General features: G+C 38.5%; 2 protein-coding genes across 6 annotated transcripts in view; both read left to right on the top strand.

Moving 5' to 3' along the window:
* The window catches only part of LOC135089682 (uncharacterized), an 11955-nt gene extending 4194 nt beyond the window's left edge, over nucleotides 1-7761 (top strand). Inside the window, exons 1-4 of one of the 2 annotated variants that reach the window (XM_063985593.1) lie at nucleotides 5750-5809; nucleotides 6140-6269; nucleotides 6571-6660; nucleotides 7318-7761. In XM_063985593.1, the coding sequence (XP_063841663.1) occupies nucleotides 5807-5809; nucleotides 6140-6269; nucleotides 6571-6660; nucleotides 7318-7601 (507 nt within the window). In that variant the 5' untranslated portion in view covers nucleotides 5750-5806 and the 3' untranslated portion in view covers nucleotides 7602-7761. Of the gene's footprint in view, nucleotides 1-5749; nucleotides 5810-6139; nucleotides 6270-6570; nucleotides 6661-7317 lie in introns of those variants that run through there. The other variant, XM_063985594.1, reaches the window with a different exon arrangement.
* A 2158-nt stretch (nucleotides 7762-9919) lies between these two features.
* On the top strand, nucleotides 9920-18189 carry LOC135089679 (protein YIF1B-like). 4 transcript variants are annotated; one of them, XM_063985588.1, is made up of 9 exons: nucleotides 9920-10059; nucleotides 14113-14313; nucleotides 14706-14818; nucleotides 15050-15232; nucleotides 15550-15686; nucleotides 16201-16236; nucleotides 16722-16877; nucleotides 17240-17333; nucleotides 17906-18189. In XM_063985588.1, exons 2-9 carry the CDS (start codon nucleotides 14187-14189, stop codon nucleotides 18053-18055), a joined length of 996 nt encoding a protein of 331 aa, XP_063841658.1. In that variant the 5' UTR covers nucleotides 9920-10059; nucleotides 14113-14186; the 3' UTR covers nucleotides 18056-18189. The 4 variants fall into 4 exon arrangements, with proteins under 4 accessions (XP_063841658.1, XP_063841659.1, XP_063841657.1 ...); XM_063985586.1 differs by having other exon boundaries at nucleotides 9977-10130; XM_063985589.1 differs by lacking the exon at nucleotides 16201-16236.
* The last annotated feature ends 101 nt before the right edge of the window (nucleotides 18190-18290 follow it).

Below are 18290 nucleotides of genomic sequence, written 5' to 3'. Positions count from 1 at the left end.
TCACAGCTTAATGTGTGTGTGTACCTCTAATCCTTTCTTCCAGAGCCTGAGAGGAAGAAGGAGTGAAAAAAGAGAAGCTTAAGTACCTATTTCTAACCTTGACTCCTGCCTAAGTCTGCTCCTGTGACGTCTGGCTGGCTGTCTTGGTCACCACTTCTTAGCAGGGTGGTTACTGGTTATGTAGTGAGTGCCCTGCTCAGCTTAAAGGCGTGTCAAATCCCTAGCTATGTGGTTCTTTGGTGGTGTGGGACAGGTCGTTAGCTCTGCCATGTATCTTCTTGTTCTTCTTGTTCCTGTTATTGTTCTTGTGTTGTTGTTGTTGTTGTTGTTGTTGTTGTTGTTGTTTTCTTTTCATTTTTTTTTCTTCTTTTCATCATCATCATCATCATCATCATATTTACCTTTTACTTTTGCTCCTCTTAATTATTATTACTAACTACTGTTATTATTGAATGTTTTTTACATATTACTATAAATAAATATAACGTGCAACACACACACACACACACACACACACACACACACACACACACAGAGAGAGAGAGAGAGAGAGAGAGAGAGAGAGAGAGAGAGAGAGAGAGAGAGAGAGAGAGAGAGAATGGAGCACTTTCCTTAAATGTTGTGAAAATGTGAGTTGCTTAAAGGACAATACAGCAGTGTGTGTGTGTGTGTGTGTGTGTGTGTGTGTGTGTGTGTGTGTGTGTGTGTGTGTGTGTGTGTGTGTGTGTGTGTGTTTGGATGGCTAGTTAGGTTAGTGAAAGGATGTATGGATGTGTGGATAGATGCGTAGGTGTGTGTGGATGGCTAAGTGAGTGAGTGGATATTTGGATGGCTTGATAGGTGAGTGGATGGCTGAGTGGATAGCTAGGTTTGTGAATGAATGTCTAAACGGATGACTAGGTGTGTGAGTGAGTGGATGTGCGGATGGCTAGGTGGATGAGAGAGTGGATGTGTGGATAATTAGGCTAGATGGCTGAGTGGGTTGGTGTGTGGATGCACGGGTGGATGAGTGGGTGTGTGCATGGATGATAGGTAAGTAGGTGGGTGCAGGCTTGTTCGTGGGTTACATATCCTTACAAGGCGTCTGACACTCGATACACAGCCCAAGTTCACACCTGTAGGTTTGCTTCGTCTTTACCTAACCTTAATCCCGCGCTGACCTCATTCCCCCTGCCACTGCCTCAATTTTGCAAGTCTTCAGGCCTGGAAGGAGTAAGAAGCGGTGTCTCTGTTAGGATAAGGAGCTGGCGGGGCGGGACGCTATCTGGCACTGAGCAAACGTTATTTGAGATTCTGCTGATATTAAGATGGAAAAGATCACGTAATGTCTCGTATTTTCAAATATTTCAGTGTTTTGTGATTATTTTTAACAGTTTCTAGTAGAGGTTTAGGTTTTCTAGGTTGTTTTAATGGTTTTTAGCGATTTTTAACTATAATTTCGTAGTATCATTGGGGAAAAACACCCTTGAGGACCAGCTTGATCTTCCCTGTGGCTTCTGGAAATACTCCTGATGAGAGAACAAAGCGTTTAAGGATGCGGGTGCAGACAAAAAAGAGGAGCTGCAGACTGTATTCTCTAAGTCGAGCATTGAAACACTGTGTCCAAAGTTAAATTATACTGATTAGATAAAGGTCTTGCTTCTGTGGTTTGTTCTGTGTTAGCTGCTGATATAAATTAAGAAAGATGATAGCTAAGGTTGAGATAGAGAGATTAAATAAACTTTGCTATGATGATCTGAAATAGGCGGGTTCTCAGAGATTTTAAAAACGATTTTAGCTGAAGAGGAGAAAGACAGATAAGATAAGGGTTTCAGCTGAGAGGACCTGGGGAGATTAAGAAAGATTTTAGCTAAAGATAAGATGAAGACATGAGATAAATTTAGTTACGGTGGCTCTTTGGACAGCTGATACAGACTGACAGATTTTTTTTGTTGATGTTGAGATGGAAAGATAAATTTTGCCAGACTTTACGCACGGTCGAGGTGGAGAGGTAAACAGCTTTCCTACAGAGAGTCAGAGAGTTTGGAATATCTGGGCAGCTGATGAAGAGTAAGAAAGATTTTAACTAAGTTTGATATAGAGAGTCATGATATTTGGGCAACTGAAAAGAGATAGAGGAGACTTCAGCCTGTGTTGAGGTGGAGAGGTAAACAGCTTTCCTACAGAGAGTTGCAATATTTTGGCAGTTGATGGAAAGTAAGAAAAATTTTGGCCAAGTTTGATATAAAGAACCGTGATATTTTGGAAGCTGAACAGAAATTAGCTGAAATTCTAACCAAGATTGAGAGACTGGATCACGTTTCCTATAGAGAGCTGAATATATAGGTGAGAAAGAATAAGAAAAATTTTAACCAAGTTTGATACAGAGAACAATGATATTTTGAAAGCTCTAAAGAAATTAACAGAGATTTGATCCAAGGTTGACACGAAAAGACTGGGTCACGCTTCCTGCTGAGAGTTGGAATATTTGGTCAGCTAATAGAGAATAAAAGGGATTTTGCTTCACCTTCACATGGAGAGATTATATAAATGTGGCTTAGCTGTTTTGAAATGGGCAGGAAGTCAATAGAGGTTAGTGAGGAAGGTTAAGGGAAGCCTTTGACCTGCGATGGGGTGATAGGAGCTGATGGTGACAATGATGGTTTGAATCTACGTGGCTTTTGTTGCTCTTAGTGTGAACTCGGTGAGAATGTTCTGGCCACGAGTGACGGATGACTTTACCTTGCTTTGTTTGATGTGTGTTGTGTTTTGTGTTTGTGGAGTGGTGGAAACATTAGAGGTAGGGAGAAAAAATGAGAGGAGGAGGAGGAGGAGAAGAAGGAGAAGAAGAAGAAAAAAAGAAAAAGAGAAGAGAAGAGAGAGAGAGAGAGAGAGAGAGAGAGAGAGAGAGAGAGAGAGAGAGAGAGAGAGAGAGAGAGAGAGAGAGAGAGAGAGAGAGAGATTGTGCTTTTAAAAGATTCTTTACGTAGAAACCATTGTATTGACCCTTCTGTAGCCTGGGAAATGTGACCGTGTGACCTCTTTCACATCACCACCACCACCACCACCACCACCACCCAACGATAGGCAGGGTTACCAAGAAGTTAATCCAGTATACCCAAGGCCGCTGCTATTATCAGACTGGGCCACTCATCACTATATTAGTATCCCCTGATGACATAACCGTTTTCTTTAGTCGCTGTTGTGGTGGAGGCGATATAAGTAACGCGGCACTTCTAGTATTTGTCACGAAGCCTTAGTAATAGAGCTAAGCGAGGGTGGGCGTTACGTGACATTCCTATATGATTATTGCTATGGGGGAATGAACTCCAGATTCAAGGTCAGTTGTTTTTAGATGCGAGGGAGCCAGACAAAGGGAAAGGTTTAGTAGGTATGAATAATAGATGTAATAGAGATGCTTTAGAAATCGAGATAAACTATTACATGTAGCTGTAGAATTAAGCTTACTCTTTTAACCTTTTCGTTTGGGGATTTTAGGTAATTTAGGGATGTTTAATTAATCCTTTCAGTGTTGGTCAATTTTTCCCCATAATCAACTACAGTGTCTTGAAAACGTACTTCTGTAATTTGGCAAAGATTAAATTAACATCTTTTTTTTTTCTTCGTCTTTATGCCCAATCCAAACAGTTTATCACAGTGGTCTCAAGGTTAACAAGAGACCCTCATAGCAGGGAAAGGGTTGAAGAGGGACATCAGTAAAGGGAAAGGTGTACTAGAAGGTATAATATAGGGAAGTTGTAGTTTTCATATTTAGGGTTGTTTGTGGGAAAGGCGTAGACAAAGGGAAAGATGAACGAGTATATAGTTGTAGGATTTAACTATTTTCAGGGAACTTACGGGTGTTTTAAGAGGGCTAGAGACAAAGGGAAAGCTTTAATGGTAGTGTTATCGTTATAATATTTAAGTATGCTTTTTTTTTCGGAAATGGTGTAGACAAAAGGGAACATTAAATATTTCGTGTGATTCTTCTTTCATGGAATTTATATGTGCTTTAAGATGCTTGTAGGCAAAGGGAAAGGCGTATTAGATTCAAATAGTAGGGCTGCACACTTCTTGCAGGGGGTTTATGAGTGACTAACACAAAAGGAAAGGTTGTGAAGCTTGTTTTATGAGGAGGAAATGGAATCCCATTACATTATTCACATTCTCCTTCACTGAAAGTAGTGTTATGTGCGAATTTTATCTATAAAAAGTTTTCATCCTGACGAAAGAATCGTAAATTTACACATTTTCAGCGACAGTTTTAAAATATAAACCTGCTATGTTTCATCTTCTAAAGAAGAAAACTCTATTTTCTAGCGTGAAGCATCGTGTTGACATTTCAAAATTGTGTCATTCAAAACGTGCAATTTTGTAGGTATTCGAATGAAATACATGTGTGAGATTGTGGCGCCAAGACTTGTTTTGATGCTCATAAACTTTAGGAAACAGTGTACCCAGTGACAAGGAAATGTGAACAATGCAATTGGGAGCAAATGCCAAAAACCCAGGTTTCTTATTCACCTCAATCCTTTCTCGTAAGGCTGCTGCCGTAATCCTCTGCAGAATCCATGCTGCTTCTCCAGTCTTGGGTGACTAATTGCACCACGTCATCCAGCTGCAGTTCCCCGGCAAGCACTTTGTCTAGACACGCCCGCACCGTGTCCACCTTGTGGTCGATGGCGAGTTATGCATTGTGCAAACACTCTACCACTGAGCATCACCGGCTTGATAAAACATTCTAGCGAAATTATTAACTGTGTCTATGTGTTCCTAGGCCTAAAACAGTGTTTGGGGGTTACTGTGCAGTCATTCCCAACACTTACGTCTGTGTTTGTGTACAGAAATCTTAGCAGTTCCAATCTTCTTATCCATCTTAACAGCATTATTTCTATCAGTCCTCGCCAGCTGCAGGCTGTAATGAGATCAACCTTCACTCGGCGCCTTTTCTGGTGCAGATCACTGAATTTGAAACCAATACTTCCTTGAATTATATCATTATCATCTTTCTCTGTATTCGGTTAACTTTTATCATTATTATTATTATTATTATCATTATTATTATTGTTATTATTATTATTATTATTTGTAGTAGTAGTAGTAGTAGCAGTAGTAGTAGTAGTAGTAGTAGTAGTAGTAGTAGTAGTACTACTTCCAGTTGCTGTCATTGAGAAAGAAGGATAATAGATAGGGGGACTGGGATTTTAGTTGAAATTGTTAGAAGAGTGGCATTTTAATCTCTCTCTCTCTCTCTCTCTCTCTCTCTCTCTCTCTCTCTCTCTCTCTCTCTCTCTCTCTCTCTCTCTCTCTCTCTCTCTCTCTCTCTCTCTCTCTCTCTCTCTCTCTCTCTCTCACACACACACACACACACACACACACACACACACACACACACACACACACACACACACACACACACACGCGCGCATTTCCCTGTTCACTTTTCCTGCCTGTCCCAAGATGCTAAAAATACACCACTAAAGAAAACATGCCAAAGACAACCCGAATATGACAAAACAAACCACGTGACACAATTTTACCTATTTAACCTTATATAATTAACCGCTGTATCAAATTACCAACAGGATTATTTATTTTATCTATTTACTCATCTATTTTATTTTATTTATTTTTTTTTTTCCCCTTTAAGACATCCAAATATTTTATAAGGAAAGATTACGTGTAGAATTTCAGTGTATTTTTTTTTCGTATTAAGGTGAGTGCGTGCGTGCGTGTGTTTGTGTTTATATATAGGTGTGTGGGTGATTGCAGGTTACTTGCCGTGGTGGTGGTGGTGGAGGTGGTGGTATTTGTGCAAGAATTAATAATGGTTTGTGTTTTGTTTTTTTTCTTTACATGGTTATATTTTCATTATTTGTATCTATATTTTTTCTGTACATGTCTTTTTTTTATGATGTTTCAATATTCTCACCATCATATTTATTTATTTGTTTACCTGTCAGTTTATCTATCTATCTTCATATTTATCTATGCACCAACCTATCTCTATTTATTTATTTATTTATTTATACTTGTTGACTTACTTTAATTTCTTTTAACTTCCATGAAAATGTGTTTTACAAACCAAAAACGTTCTTTCTGAGTGAAAATGCAAAATAACTACAGTATATTGTTTTCTTTCTTTGTTTTTTTTATACAGGCGCGGAATACTGTGCTGCTTGTGGTGTTCCTGTCGTGCTGCTCATTAGTCTGGAGTCAACAGCAGCAACAGCAGAAAGGACAACATGAGGGGATTGAAAAAGCAGCTGCGATTAATGAAGACCGTAGAAGTAATATAATTATTAGTATCATTTTTAGTCGTAGTAGTAGTAGTAGTATGACTAAATCTTTCAAGAGGGAGGCTTCTAGACACTTCTGATTTTAGATAATCCTTTTGGCTCTACTCTTTGAGAACTGGCACCTTGAATGGGCATTTTTCTACCTTTATGTAGTCCTATGTTAAGCTCTTACGTAAAAAAAAAAAAAAAAAAAAAGTAGTAATAGTAATAGTGTCATTTTCTTCTCACTGTATACATTTTGCGTGTGCTAAGTGCGTGTATAATCAGTTATTGTATTCCTCCGGCCTGGCAGTGAGCATGAGACTCTTCGCCCGGTACAGCACCACTACCGAGGCACTCATCAGCATCATCACCTCGGTGGTCCCCTTCGTCTGCTACTCCAGTAAGGTCACCCCTGTACTCTGCTCGTTTTCTGTTATCATTCCCTTTTAACTTCCTCACTTTCTCTTGACTTCCTTTTTTTTTTTTTTTTATACCAGTAACTTAGCCATTTTCTGTTAACTTCTGAACCAGTAACTTTGCCATTTTCTGTATTCTGATAATTCAAAGCATGTGGACCTTACGTGACAAAAGGTAAATTCCTATGAAAGTTATCACATCAAGACAGTCATATCCTTTTGATTCTATTTATCTAGCATGACACTGCCTGATACTTTATTTTTCAAATTATAAGTTGATTTTCACATAAGTAAATTACCAATGTTTCTTCACGTACGGGCTTCCGTGTTATCTTGCACCCCTTGACACTGGAAGTTCCTCAGCAGTTTAGCTTGCATTGTCAAGAGTATCCTATAATTTTCATGTTAGGTAATTATTTTATTTGTTCCGATTAGTTATTCTCAAGGTAGATTATTCTACTTTCACATTTAATTCAACATGTCCAATTACTGAGAGCAAAAAATAAATGATAGGGACCATTCTATCATTCCTTTCTATTGTCAGACCCAATGAGGTATTTGGAATTGTACCCTAAGCCTACACCAAACTATTTAACTAAGGCTGAGAAGCTATGACAATAAGCATCACGTTCATTTTCAAGCCTCCGGAACTACTGGATGCGTGGGAAAGAGACGGCGGCGCAGCGTGACACCCGCGATCTTTCTGAACACCCCTCGGCCTGATGCCCTTGATTCTTCCCTACTGGAGGATCTCGACAGTGGTGGGGAGGCACGTGAAAACAATCGGACAGATAGATTTTTCTTCACTGTCGTTAAAACTACCACTTCAGTCTTTACCTTCACCTCCACCTCCACCAATATCTCAATCACTGTCTCTGCCCGGGCCTTTTGTACCTTTGCTGGATTTACTGGACCTGTTTGTTAGCTGGCCCTGTACTTTCTAGAATTTCAGTGTTATATGTATACTGTTCTTTTGGCTAGTTATGTTATCAGAATTTTGTTAGTATAAGGAAGTTTTGCATTTGAAGGTGTATATGTTATGTGGATTTTGTGTGGGCCCCTCGAATAATATGACATCAGGCAAAGAACACTGCTTTACTACCTTCATGATGGCATTTTCTTGTATTTTGTATCTTACACTGAGGTACAAGTGTGATGGATTGCAGTCGACTTAAAAATTTTGGTCATTCCTTTGTGGAGGAAAATTTTATAGGTTCAATATAAGTATTTTCATAATGCAGGCAAGTTAATTCTCCATTTTTAAAGGTATGAATGTGTACTTGTCAGTGAAAGATATGGTATATTTGTAAATAAGAAGGGTATTTTAGGTTTAGCCAGTCACTTCAGTGAAATTCTGGACTGACTAAATATTTTGTTGGTTTATCACAAAGATGGAATCAAGGTTTGGTTTTTACCTGTATGGAATCAAGACTGAACTTAAGTATAGAACAAGGGCTAATGCAGTTAAATATATTGAATCTCAGAAATGCATTCTAATAGGCACTGATTTTCAAGTCTTCAGCTGTAAATGATAGCAAAAAACCAATGATCTAGTGCAGCAAATGAAGGCTTGAGGTCTTGCAAGTTTATCTTCATCTTATCCATTTACCATCTGTCAGACACAAGGACAAGAACACCTGCTTCAGGATATTAACCTATAAATTTAATGTAATTGTACATTCTTTACAACTTCTTTACATGGCCGCAGCATAAGTCCTTCCCATCACTCCTCTGTGGAGAAAAGAAAGACAAGTTTATTAAGTGAAGATACACATCCATTCTTACAGCATGGCTAGTAAGAAAACTGAGCTTGCTTAATATGCAACTCAATGTATCAGTTTCTCATTAAATGACTTAACAATACTGGGAAGTTAATGCAATCAAATATTACATCACCTCTAAAGAAACTTGCTGCCATCACACATTACATAAGCATTACATATTAGATGGTGATATCACACTAAATACATTAAACATATATATTTTTCCACATACAAGACTGACAACACCCCCTCCATATCACCAAACCGACAGTGTTCACTTACTGATAGCCTTTCCGTCTTTCCACTTCACGATCTTAATCAACGAGCCGTCCCGCTTCAAGGCCTCGCTCTTCGCAGGCTCCTTCAGTGCCTGCCGCAGCGCCCGGGCAGCAATCACTGAGTACTGAGCATAACTGTGGAGAAAGAAGGGGCATCAGTAAGGCAGGAAGATGTAGTATTGATAATAACTGATGCCATCCAAATGCTACCATCATATCCTTAAAATAAATACATTAATTCACAAGCAGAACATTAATCTTCCCCAGCATCGTGTAAACTCGGAGCAATACCGAGCAATACCAAGAGGTATGATGGAATATGGCTGGGATCTTGATGTCAGGTTTATTAAGAAAAGTGAAATATATAGAAAACATGGATGAAATTCTGTGTAATTACTAAGGTTGGTTAGATTTCACCAACCCCCAGGGCAATCAGGGTTACAGGCAAACTCCACACATGATCAAATCCATCCACCCATACCAACTCAGCCCATTATGTGTACCAACTCGGCCCATTGTGTGTACCAAGTCGGCCCATTGTGTACCAACTCGGACTGCTGAAGTGTACTAAAGTCGGATGTACACAATGAAGGATCAGCAGTAAAATTAATGAACTGAATGAATTTCCTGACCTAGCACTGGGATGAAAACGCTGATGTTATTTAAATATTACTCAAAATTTGGTCTGAGCGATACTGTCTATTTTATCAAACAATCAATGACGGCCGAGTTACGATTCTCTTGTATTTACCCAAGCAGACACACACCCCACTGGCCATGTTAGCCTAGTTTATCTATTTCACCTCAAATAACGACACTTTGAACACTACCCTGATGAGCCACGCTTATTCCCAGACGTAAAGGGCAACTTACTTCAGTCCGGCAGCCCTCCAGAAAGTCATGATGAAGGAATATCTGGCGGAGACTGCGGTTGTTTTGCTCTCAGCTGACCGGCAGGAAAATGGCGGGGTAGATTACACCGGGGGTCAAATGAAGGTTCCTGTGACATAATAAACTGTAAGTGAAAAAAAAAATCAAGAACAATATTTATAATGATATAATACAGCATATCTTCCTGTAATCACAATATTGACATTTTACTAATAAAATAGTTTGCCATTTCAGAGACGCAGGATTTTAGTTATGAGTTGTAATGTAGTCGAATAAGACTGATTTAGTATTGTTTTAATATTGAAATATAAATATTGAGCAGTTAGAGTACTATGTGACATTTATAAACTCGTGTACCCCAGGAGTGTCAGGCTCTCTTTTGATTGTTTACTCCCTGTTGGCACCTTGAAGACTCATCAGCTGGCCGCCACCCGCTATTTCCCCGCATAGTGTGAGTTTCGGCACTTTCCAGGGTCTCGGTGTTGGCCAAAATGGACTACTCTATGTCAGGCGCGAGGAAGTGTAAGTGGAGGTGCCATGGGAGTGCTGGTAAAGGTACACGCATGACTTGCTGCTCGCCCCCACCCGCCCTAACCCGCCCCGCCAGGCTCTCTTTGGTGTAGTGTCTCCCGTAGCTTTGTGACGCAAGGTAAGTGTTGTCCTCACTTGCCTTACTTTGGTTGCGGCCACTCAGAGTCGCCTGCACAACGCTGCTCTTTATCTAGCACGATTGGGTTCGTTGACCAGCTGTTGGAGTATTGTTGTGTGTTGCAGCACTTGTCTCACCGTTTTTGTGTCATCACTGTCATCTCCACTTTGGGAAGAGGCATAGGGCAGAAATGGTATCTGAACATATGTATTGATAATGTAGACATGTGCATTGGACCGCAGAGGAGGCATCAGGTACTGAGGTCTTCATTTCTTAGGGTAATTTTGCACTAGAGAGTACCACAACCTTCCTCCTGATCAGCCGAGTGTTATGTTAATTAAGAAGGGTAAATCTTACCAGTAGCAGCTGTAACATAACCATGTTTGACCCCAAAACAAATCCCCACACACCTGTTGTACTGTGAGTATTAAACACCACGTGCACATAATTTAGCTGCCCCATGAGGAGCCGGTATTGGTAAGATTATCCCTAAGATGTGCCAAGGATTAAAGTCTTATTTATAGTGAGGCAGCCTTTCTTATTGACTTAACATCATCTGTGAGTACAAGTAGGTAATGAAGACATGAATTTACTCCCATTATTTTTCACACCTGTCATCAGAGAAATACTATTTTATTTATTTATTTTTTTTCTCGTATATCTATTCATGTTAGTGTCATTTGAAACATAATGCAGAACAGCACTGGCAGAAGGTGCAGCATATGACAGTGTGATGAATCCTGTTAGATGGATGGTGGTGAAATTTCCTTGGTGCAAAGGCAGAGCTCTCTGATGCAAAATTACCATCTTAGAAAAATGGATTGTACCACGTGAGTGGTTCAGAGATCAAATTCAAGGAGTTTAGTGCTTGCCCAAAAATGCAGTTTATATAATTTTGTTACAGTTACATGAATGCAGGGATGGTTAATTCAGGATCACATTATATTTGTCATGTAGGTTTTATCTTCATTGTTCTGATATTTGTTACTTGTGCATCTGTGAAAGAATTTTGATAAGAGGTACAGCACAATAGTTTATGTATCTAAGTTAAGCTGGACTAATTTGTTCATAAGTTATTTCCCAGATATATCTGTGATGGAAACTGGTGTAATAATAAGATCTGAAATGTTAAGGAACCATCTGAAGACTGCTGTGGGAGAGTATTCAAGAAAGTTATGTAATACTTGAGACCATATGCATTACATGGTGAACTAGTGTTACACATAGATGTGCAACACTATTGAAAATACATGTACTGTATATAGGCACAATAAAGGAAATAATGTGTGGGAAATTATATAAAGTTTGAAAAAATGTTGCCATCTCTATGGCTGCTTTCAGGTAAAGTCCTCAGACTCACAGATATCTCTATCATGTTATAAACAGTTAGTTAGTTTATACATATGTATTGAATTTTAGGCAGTTCTTAGAGTATCCTTAATAGTTCTTTAGTAGGGAGTCAAGACTTTGTCTCAGAATGGTATCATATTTCTGTTACTCAAAATTACCCAATATTTTCATAGAAAGGCAGCTGAGATTTCACTCTTCCTTACCCAGCAACCACAGGATGTGAGCTTTACTGATAAAGTTATAAATGATCCAAGCAGAGTTTGTTAGCTTCTTGCTTGCTGCATCATTACACAGGTAATGGTGTTTCAGCATACACCATTCACCTATCAACCCAAGTGTTATGACCATTGGTAGGTAAGCTTTGAGCCTTGCTGTGTGAAACCTGGTCTTGTGAAATTATTTGATGAACTAACTGTGATGTTGCTGTTCTCATGGGCATCCTATCTCTTGTGTCTTTAAAATTCTGCCACTTATTCTTTAAGAATTACTGTTTAGGAATTTCCTCTTGTAGAATGTGGGTACATAGTTATAAAAAAAATTGGAAGGTTGCAGTTATAGGGAAGTATATGAGATGAAAGTAATGGAAATTTCTACTTATGATGTACATTGTACAGAATAAATCAGTTGGTAGTATGAAGTTATCCAAAGAATCGATGAAGATTAAGGAAAAAGCTTAGCAAGTTACATGATTTATGAGAAGACATCTTAAAGTTTAGAAAATGAGAATGGAGCAATGTATTGGACAGGTAGTGCAAATGTAGTTGTTTTATTCACTGTACCTCATATTCTTGTTGGTTTATTTTGAATTGGTGTGCAGCTGACTTGTGAACTCCATTTCTTTGCAACGACACTCAAAACCTTGCTGTCATGGTGCCTTGTTGCACTGAGTCAGTACGTCAGCCATCACATTTATTTGTTTTGATAAATTATTTAATTGTATTAATTTATATGTATATTTTATTAAGGTTAGTTACATAGATAGGAAAGAGATATAAGCAACACACAGTTATGAAATGCTATTATCTAGTGTTATGGTAGCATATATAAGTGTAGCATTAAATTGTTCAGGTCTTTAGAGACTTTGGCAGTAGAGTACTGGTATTTACTGTTACAACTCCCCTAGCAAATGATGTGCTTTTCTCTCATCATAGGTGTATCATGGTGCATATATGCCTTATTATGTAAAGTTGAAAGATTTGAGTTTCATATACTTTCCTGTATAATATTTACATACTAAATATATAATATGTTTGCATATTCATATAATAAACTTGTTACTAATCTTCTTGCAGGATTAAACTGTGCATGATTTGAGAACTTCATAATTCTGTAATGTAAATTAAATTGGTTATGAGTTGTACATAAAGTTCTTTGTATTCTCACATTTTCATGAAGTTGATTTTGTTGCCTTGCATAGTTGACATACTTAGAGATTAGTGTATCATTGTGTTAGATGTAGCCATAGTTCTATTTTCATTTGTACTGTTTGTGTGTAGTTTACATATTTTACCTTAACCATTTTCTTCGTTAATTTTTTTTCAATAATAACCTTTCTGATTTGTTCAATGTAACTTGGACATGCTAATATCAAACTGAGTCTAGTGTTACAAATTCCATAATCTATTTCATAATAATAGAGTTAGGACCATATTACAGTAATAATTTTGTTGGGCTGGTATATAGTATACCTAGTAATACAATAACATTGATTTGTTGCTGTAGCAAATAACAAACTCAGAACAGTTCTCTCTCTCTCTCTCTCTCTCTCTCTCTCTCTCTCTCTCTCTCTCTCTCTCTCTCTCTCTCTCTCTCTCTCTCTCTCTCTCTCTCTCTCTCTCTCTCTCTCTCTCTCTCTCTCTCTCTCTCTCTCTCTCTCTCTCTCTCTCTCTCTCTCTCTCTCCCTCCACCTTTATAAGACTAACATAATGAAAAGCATTTAAGGACACACACACACACACAGAATGTTCATATTCATGTAAATCCTTCATTCCAGTTGTCAGGACATGTCAGGAGAACCATAGATTATTTGGAACTGTTGTCGGGATGTTTCAAGACTCATCAACCTCCAACTCTTCTTTATCTCTGCCATGGGAAGCTCATCACCCTCCCATGACTCTAGAAGTAGTAGGATTATGGAATATAGTCAGCAAAACACCATTAATTTCAAAACAATTTCAAACTATCATGAGTGCCATTTTATACTTGTGGGTTTTCATATAGCATAGAATTGAAGTCATTAGGCTCTTTTCTTTAACTGACAGTTTTATACATTTACTCAATTCCCTGACTGAGCAATATTTTCTTTTTGAGTGCAGAGGGAAGGTACTGAGTCAGTGGAAAGTAGACAAGATTCTCTCACTGCCTTGTCTTCATGAGTAATGAACCCTCACCTCTTGTGATATCAAGAATTTTCTGTAGATTTACTATATTGTATTGCAGCACAGTGATGACCATCAACAGAGTCATTTATTTCGCTCACATGGTTATTCCTGCCCATCCCCACAGCTCGCTTGGGACAACAGGTACGTGGTCGCAAGCCAGCTGGTGGGGAATCACGGGGACCCGGGGACGGCACCACCATGTACGACCCCCAGTACCAGCAACAGTATGACATATACGGGCAGCCAGTGCCCCAGCAGGGAGGGCCACAGCCACAGCTCTTTGAGGACACCAGTGGGCAGGCCTACAACAACTATGGCAACCAAGGTGAGGCCAGAACTTACTCATCTTGTAACATTGTGTGGTTCATCTGAAATGTATTTGATAACAAGTGATCAGCTTTTGTACTTTTATTTGTTCATGCAGTACAGATTGTTTTTTAAAGGTAAATATAGTGCATTGCATATTTTTTTACACCTTTTTTTTTGTTATTAACTGGATTTTTCTTAATCAAGTATAATAAACTTTCCCTTCTATAACACTTAAGTGTTAAGAAAGAAAATGTAATTCTTGTTAATTGTGTGTGTGTGTGTGTGTGTGTGTATATATATATATATATATATATATATATATATATATATATATATATATATATATATATATATATATATATATATATATATATATATATATATTCAACATTGGTGGCTCTTCTTCAGGGTATGGGGGAGGCGTGGATTATGGCTACCCAAACACCAGGCAGGGTGGACAGCAGGGACAACAAGCTTATGGTGCCTATCCAGGAAACATGCCTGGTCCACAGATATTCCAGGTCATTATGTTTCTTTGTTTATGTGACATTATTTTATAGTTGACTGAAAGCTGATGAAGTTTTTTTTTTTATTGTGTATTACTTCTATGCTGTACTTGTCATTTACCAATTTCTTATCTGATGGATATTTGTTGATTTGCACTGTTTACTGTCACACCCCTCAGTGGTGGAACACATTTCCATCATGTGTTGTTGCCACATAAAGCTCCATAACCACTCCATGTGTTACAGGACCCCATGGTTGCCAACATGGCCATGCAATATGGACAGTCTTTGGCCAGCCAAGGTCGGGAATATATGGACAAGAAGATAGAGAAATATGTCAGCACGAGTCAGATCAAGTATTACTTTGCAGTTGACACTCACTATGTCATGAAGAAATTGCAACTCCTCCTCTTCCCTTATACTCACACAGTAAGTGACAGGTGGCTGCCACTGGGAGTCACTACCTTGCATTTTACATTTCATCCTGGAAGGAGTCTCTATAAAAAGCAAAGCATGAGGGTTTATTAGCAAGTAGTAGTATGAAATGTATTGGAATGTTACTTTGAATTGTCTGTTCTTAGCTTAAATTATTTTTGTGCAGCATATGCCATGTGTTAGCAAGCATTTCACATACACTCTTGAATGTAAGACTATTTCACTGTGTGAATAGAAAAAATATAATTAGATTTTATCCTCATTCATTCACACACCCCTTTTCCACCCTTCCTCCCTCTCTCCCTGGGCAGGACTGGAGTGTGCGATATGAACAAGACACCCCAGTTCAGCCTCGACATGAGGTTAATGCACCAGATCTTTACATCCCCCTCATGGCTGTAGTTACATACATCTTGGTGGCAGGGCTCTGTCTTGGTCTCCAGAAAAGGTGAGGGTAGGAAACATTACCTACTGTCCTTTCTTCCTGTGGTGCAAGTCTCTCTCTCAGACTCTGGCATATTTTAGGATTATAAATCTGAATTACAAAAGTTAATGGTTATGTTTTATATTTTCATGAGATTGCTTAACATTTTATATTAATGATATTTTTGTTCATTAGTAGCTTCCATGTATTAAAAAGTGTTGAAGCAAAACATGAAAGTCATTGTTATCATAGACAACTTTCATGTTTGAAGGAAATGCTGAAATAAAATTATTGAAGTTTAAGAGTCTGCAGAGCTTTTCATATTTTATGGATTCAAGATTTAGTTGATGTCATATTTAAATACATTGCTATTCAAAATAAAATTAAGGGCTATTTATACTTAAAACAGTTTTAAGTAAGCATATTGATGAAGGAGTGGGAGTCTTTTTTTTTTCCACCATCATTAGCAGTTTCTACTGAGGTTAATTCAAGACTCTATCTGTGAGCTGCATGGGTAATGTTTGGGTTTTGTGCACAGTTGCGTGACTGGTGACTGCCCAGAGCTCCTCCACAGGTAACTTGCCCACTAGTGGTCAGGGTCAGTGATGTGCCAGCCAGTAATTCATTCCTGTCCTACATTGTTGTTCTCATGTTTATGTTTCTTGTTGCAGTTGAACTTTGTGAGTGTGCTAAGTGTCTTAAAGGTGCTTTGTTTTCAAGCTTTTTACATAAGCATGTTTTCTCATTGCTGAAATACCATGTTAATTTTTTTTGTCAAGTGTTAATTAACAGACGTTTTTGCTTTTATGTTGGTCATGATTAGCAACTTGAAACTTACACACTGGTACTAAAACATTTTATTTTTGTGTGTGAATAGAAGATTTAATTTAGCCTTCTGTTATGAAATAGGATGTGATGCTGTAAAGATAACTGCCATGCCATAGCACCATTGTCATAGTGTCAGGCATAGTGATGTAACACACAGTACTCACCTGACAAACCTTAAGGACAAGAAAAGATCAGTTGAACACTTTTTGATGAATGTACCCTTCACTCCAGGTTTTCTCCAGACGTGTTGGGGATGCAGGCCAGCTCAGCCTTAGTGTGGCTGGTGCTTGAGATTTTCATCATCCTGGCCACTCTATATGTCACAGCCATACAGACGCACATCAAGACTCTGGATCTGCTTGCTTTTTCCTCTTACAAATATGTTGGGTGAGCCTTACCTTTATTTCCTTTTACTTAAAGTGGTAGTATCAGTATCCCTTATATTTTTGTCTTTACTGTATTAGAATGTCTTCATTTGTAATAAATTGTTCAGATTCTGATTCACCTTATTGTGGGATTTAGGTGAATATTTTGATTTCTGAGAATTGACATTGAAGTGGATCCCAGCTTCCATTATTTTTGTTGGTTGATAGAATGAACATGTCATTCCTTACATTTCAAACTTATTATCTTGTGTTGTGTCTTATTACCAGTTCATTCCAACTGAACAGCATATAGAGTAGTTAGTTGTCAGGCCTGTCACACAAATAAATAAAACTTGACATGTTTTATTCTCTTGTTCTATCCAGGATGATTGTGTCCCTACTGGCCGGCCTGGTCATGGACAGCCTTGGCTACTATGGTGTCCTGGCTTACTGCAGCCTCAGCCTTGTTGTGTTCATGGTGAGTATACAGGAGGGTCACTTTGCTTTCTTCAGGGTCTTCAAGCTCAACTTTATGCGACATCATTTTTCATGTGTGTATGTGTGTGTGTGTGTGTGTGTGTCCATGTTTAATAAATCATCTACAGTGAAGAACTTGCCATATATAAGATCTAAAAAATTTATTGAAGCCCAGTAAATATAATAACTCATTGGCAGATCTCACAGTAGTCATGTTGAGAGGTGACTGTTAATGTGTAAATTTCTGGCTTAGATTTTAGGAACTGAAGTATCTCAGCACAAAAAAGACATTCAGCCCTGGTTGTTGCTAATAAAACCACTGTATAAATCCATTGTTTGGATTTGCTGTGGTAACACACATCTCTGTTATGGTTTGCTGTGGTAACAAGCATCTCTGTTATGTTTCCTAGTTGTCCTGTTGTGGAGCAGTCAGTTGCACCACCTTTGAAGGTGTATATTTGATAGTGAAGACTAGACAATTACTTATTCTGCCTTGTGATCCCAATGGAAGGATAAGGCTCATTGCTTCATAATCACAAAATGCCAACTGGTTCCCTTTTTCCTGTGTACCAGTTCCGCACGCTGCGGTGGCAAGTGCAGGGCAGTGGGGGCACCATGGAGGCCTACAGTGTGGGCAACAAGCGACGTCTCTACCTGCTGCTCTTCATGTCTGGCCTGCAGCCGCTCATGATGTGGTGGCTGACCCATCACCTGGTGGCCTAGTGTCTTGTGTGGGGTGCAGGGGTCTCACCATGACCAACATATAATAATTTTATATGTGCTTCATATTGTGATGGCCTTAACATCAAGCTTCTGTTTGGCTAGTTTAATAAAACAGGACTATATTATTTAATAAACTGCTGGCTTTGTGATTTACTCATATTCATCAATCTTTTGGCATTGAATTTCAAGCCCAAAGATTTTTTCCCAAGTTATTTTTATATCTACTTACATTTGG

The sequence above is a fragment of the Scylla paramamosain genome, chromosome 33 (assembly GCF_035594125.1).
Source record: "Scylla paramamosain isolate STU-SP2022 chromosome 33, ASM3559412v1, whole genome shotgun sequence".
Lineage (NCBI taxonomy): Eukaryota > Metazoa > Arthropoda > Malacostraca > Decapoda > Portunidae > Scylla > Scylla paramamosain.
Note: the sequence above shows the minus strand (reverse complement) of the source record. Positions and strands in the feature narration are given on the sequence as shown.